We start from the raw sequence: 4,362 nt of genomic DNA, 5'->3' as shown, positions 1-4,362 counted from the left end.
ATGGACCTCTACAACTTTACGATGGTGACTCAGTTTATTCTCATTAGACTCTCTGACCACCCTGAGATGCAGTACCCCCTCTTTGTGGCATTTTTCATCATCTATCAGACCACCTTTGTGTGTAACGGGGCCATCCTCCTGGCCATTACTATAGAGCAAAAGCTTCACACCCCCATGTACTTCCTTTTAGCAAATCTGTCCCTGTTAGACATATTTTGTCCTTCAGCTACAGTTCCCAAGATGCTCCGCAACCTCTTGACAGAGGACCACAGCATTTCTTTTGTTGGGTGTGCCTTACAGCTTTATTTCCTTGCGGCCCTCGCTGGGACTGAGGTCTTCCTGCTCGCTGTCATGGCTTATGACCGGTATGTGGCGATATGTTTTCCCCTTCGTTACACCCTTATCATGAGCCATGTTCTATGTGCGCAGTTATTGACTGGAACTTGGACAGCTGGTTTTCTTCACTCCCTTCTCCACACAATGACCACCTTCAGCCTGTCTTTCTGCAAGTCTAATCAAGTTAGCCAGTACTACTGTGATATCCCCTCAGTGGCGGCTCTGTCTTGTTCTTCTACTTACCTGGAAGAAATGCTAGTTTTAGTGATAGGAGGTATCTTTGCAACTACTGCCTTCTTGATTACCTTGATCTCCTATACATACATCATTTCCACCATTCTGAATATCAAATCAGCCGAAGGCAAGCGCAAAGCCTTCTCCACATGTGCCTCCCACGTAATTGTGGTTAGCTTGTTCTATGGCACTGTTATCTTTACCTACCTCCGCCCCTCCTCCAGTAAACAGTCCCCTGCCAGGGACAGACTCATCTCCTTGCTGTATGGTGTAATCACTCCAATGTTAAATCCTATCATCTACAGCCTGAGAAACACAGAGGTTAAAGTAGCCCTCAAAAGGTTGTTATGTTGCTGAACATCTCACAGAATGAAGTTTTAAACCTCTCTGCTTTGTCTTCAATCTTAGCATTTCCCAGTGTGTGTGTGTGTGTGTGTGTGTGTGTGTGTGTGTGTGTGTGTGTGTGTGTGTGTGACACCAGAGAGTTGTTAGTTCAGTGAGTTATCATTTGCTCACTCTCTCTTTCACGAATAAAAAGAGAAATATTTCATATACAGATAATTACTTATCTAGTATAGCAGTTTTGGTCTGTAATCATCTATTTTCTATTATATAGTTTCCTAGGTCTGTGCATCCCAATATCTTCTGAAATACAGTTTCTAGTTTCTAATCTCCTAATGACATTTATTGTGTATTCATTGTTTCAGATCTCAGTCACTCTATAACATTCTGTACCTTCTTCTTCGGTGACTTGTATTCCTGTTATCACTAAATGATGTGATCACACCACTGGTGAAAGGCTTTCATATTATTCAACATTACCTTGTATTTTCCCTTCTGGTTTGTTATTGATGTTTTTCATCTTCAATCTTTCCAAATTACATATGTAAATCATATTTGAATTACAATGTATATGTGACTCTAAAACTACACTGTAAGCTGTTTTAAGAACTTTTCTTTGGAATCAGTTACATTTTATAAAAGTTAGTATCACCCTATGCTTGTCCTTTACATCATTCTGCCACAATTAGTCCTCTTAGTCTTGGTTAATTATTTGTAATTTAATCTTAGGTGAAGCTGGAGACTCTATACAAACTTGAAATTAAAATGATATGTTAATATTGTCCTACGTATAGTAGCACTACAGTAATGTTAATGTTTTCTAGATTTTAACTTGTTAATTCTCAATAATAGTGATTGCATATGCTATCAGAAAACAAATCTTCATTGTATAAATATACATAATGGCATTTGTTAAATACAAAACTAAATAAATTCTTTAAAATCAAATAATTCTTAATTACATATATGATATCCAAATATTTAATATTTTTCACTTATTATTACCATTTTTATTATTGGAATTATAGTTGTGATACTCAATTATTTAATTTTATGAAGAGGCTTTATTTTTTTAATTTAATTTTATTTCTTTTTGTGAACATACTGTACAGAGGGGTTACAATTACATGGGCAGGATAATACGTACATTTCTTATCAAGCATTGCAGCCTCCTCCTTTGATGACCCTTCACATCCCTTCCCAGCCTTCCCCCCCACCAGATCCTTCCCCCCCCCACACCAATGTTGTAAAGCTCATTTTCGATATGACAACTTGTACTTCTCATTGTTGCAACAGGTCCACCTGTATCCTTAAACGACTTGTTTTTCCCCATCTCCTCCACAGTTATACTGACATCAAATGTAGTGAAAGCAGGGGTTATACTGTGGGGGAGGGACATACAAAGCAACAAAGAGATAATCTTATAAATGCATTAGAAACAACTGCATGAAAGAAAAAAAAAACATTAAAATACATATCTAAGGGTTCATTTTCCTAACATCACATTATCTGACCTTTTCCGCTTGACTCATACATATACTAGATATTGCAAATAAGGGAAACCATGAGACCTATGTTTCTTTGCGCCTGGCTTACTTCACTTAATATAATTTTCCCCAAGTTTTTCCATTTCCTAACAAATGGGGCAATGTCATTCTTTCTAATGGAGACATAGAATTCCATTGTGTATATATACCACATTTTCTTGATCCATTCATCTACTGAGGGGCATCTGAGTTGGTTCCATATCTTAGCTATGGTAAATAATGCTGCAATAAACATAGTTGTGCTGGTAGCTTTAGATTGTATTTGTATTATTCATACAGTGGGATTACAGTTACATGAATCAGGTACAATGAATACATTCTTTTTGAACCATGTCTCCTTTCCATTGTTCTCTCCCATCCCTTCCCTCCTGTCCTGATCCATGAGATGTCCAGTTCATTTTTTTCTTAGTGTCTGGTGAGTATCTCCGTTGTGTTTGTTTATCCTTGTTCCACCTCTTCTTGCTCTCCCTTATTTTCTTCATTACAAACAAACAAGACACAAGAAAAAGAAACAAAAACAGCAACAATGGCAACTAGAAAGGTCTTCTATCTCTGTTTCTTGGATTTCATTTCATGCATTATTATTTTGTATGATCATCTGTATAAAGCAGTTGAGGCTTTGTCCACCACTAGTATGGATGGATTCCTTTGGCCTCTGTTGTTAATGACCAGGGTCCTATATAATTTATCATGGGCTAATTTTATGTATTTATTTTAGTCATTCAGTATGTTTGCTTGTAGATTTATAGGAACATTCTAGTTATGACAAATGAGGGAAATCATATAGCCTTTATTTCTTTGGCTCTGGTTTACTTTGCTTAGTATAATAGTTTTCAAGTCTTTCTATTTCATTACAAATGATAAAATATCATTCTTTCTAATAGATTAGTAATGTCCCTCAGTAGATGAATGGATCAAGAAAATGTGATATATTTGACTATCTGTCTATCAATCTATCAATCTATCAATCTATCTATCTATCTATCTATCTATCTATCTATCTATCTATCTATCTATCTATCTATCTATCTATCTATCTATCTATCTATCTATCTATCTATCCAACCATCCATCCATCCTTCCATCCATCCATCCATCCATCCATCCATCCATCCATCCATCCATCCATCCATCCATCCATCCATCCATCCATCCATCCATCCATCCATCCGTCTATCTATCTATCTATCTATCTATCTATCTATCTATCTATCTATCTATCTATCTATCTATCTATCTATCTATCTATCTGTCTATCTGTCTGTCTGTCTGTCTGTCTGTCTGTCTGTCTGTCTGTCTGTCTGTCTGTCTGTATACCTATCTTTCCACTGATGGACATCTAGGTTCATTCTATATCTTGGCCATGGTAAAGCATGCTGCAATAAACATGGTTGTGTCAATGGCTTTAGTTTGGCCTCACTTGTGGTTCATTGGATAAACGACCAGGAGTGGAGTTGCTGGGTCAGGGAAAAGCTCTATGCTAAGATTTTTAAAGAACCTCCCTACTGCATTCCAGAGTGGTTAAACAAGTTTACATTACCTCCAACAGCATAAGGTTCCCTTTTGGCCACATCCCTGTCAGCATTGTTGGTTTTCCTGATAATGGCCATTCTAACTAGAGTGAGGAGGAATCCCAATGTCGTTTTGATTTGCATTTTTTTTATGGCCAGAGATCCTGAACACTTCATTTGTCTGCTGGCCATTCTTTCTTCTTCCTCTGAGCCCATGTATTGATTGGGTAGTTGAGTTTTTGGTGGTTTATTTTCTAGGGGTTCATTCTTGAGGTATAAGTATATTTTAGATATGAGGCCCTTGTTTTATATCTAGCTAGTGTCTTCACTAGCTATTCCCATTTTGTGGGCTTTCTATTTATCTTGCTAACTGTATCTTTTGTCATGCAGAA

The 4,362-nt window shown here is 37.2% G+C and overlaps 1 protein-coding gene across 1 annotated transcript; it reads left to right on the top strand.

Moving 5' to 3' along the window:
- Window positions 1–927, top strand: LOC122103925 (olfactory receptor 5V1-like). The gene has a single exon (XM_042674609.1). The coding sequence runs from the start codon at window positions 1–3 to the stop codon at window positions 925–927; it is 927 nt and encodes a 308-aa protein (XP_042530543.1).
- The last annotated feature ends 3,435 nt before the right edge of the window (window positions 928–4,362 follow it).

Source organism: Dipodomys spectabilis, unplaced genomic scaffold (genome assembly GCF_019054845.1).
Source record: "Dipodomys spectabilis isolate Male_0828 unplaced genomic scaffold, ASM1905484v1 ptg000019l, whole genome shotgun sequence".
NCBI lineage: Eukaryota > Metazoa > Chordata > Mammalia > Rodentia > Heteromyidae > Dipodomys > Dipodomys spectabilis.
The sequence above is the reverse complement of the archived record's forward strand: the minus strand, read 5'-3'. Positions and strand labels throughout refer to the sequence as shown.

Excerpts from the sequence above, each read along its gene's own strand:
- LOC122103925 (XM_042674609.1), top strand. The coding sequence starts at position 1 with ATGGACCTCTACAACTTTACGATGGTGACTCAGTTTATTCTCATTAGA.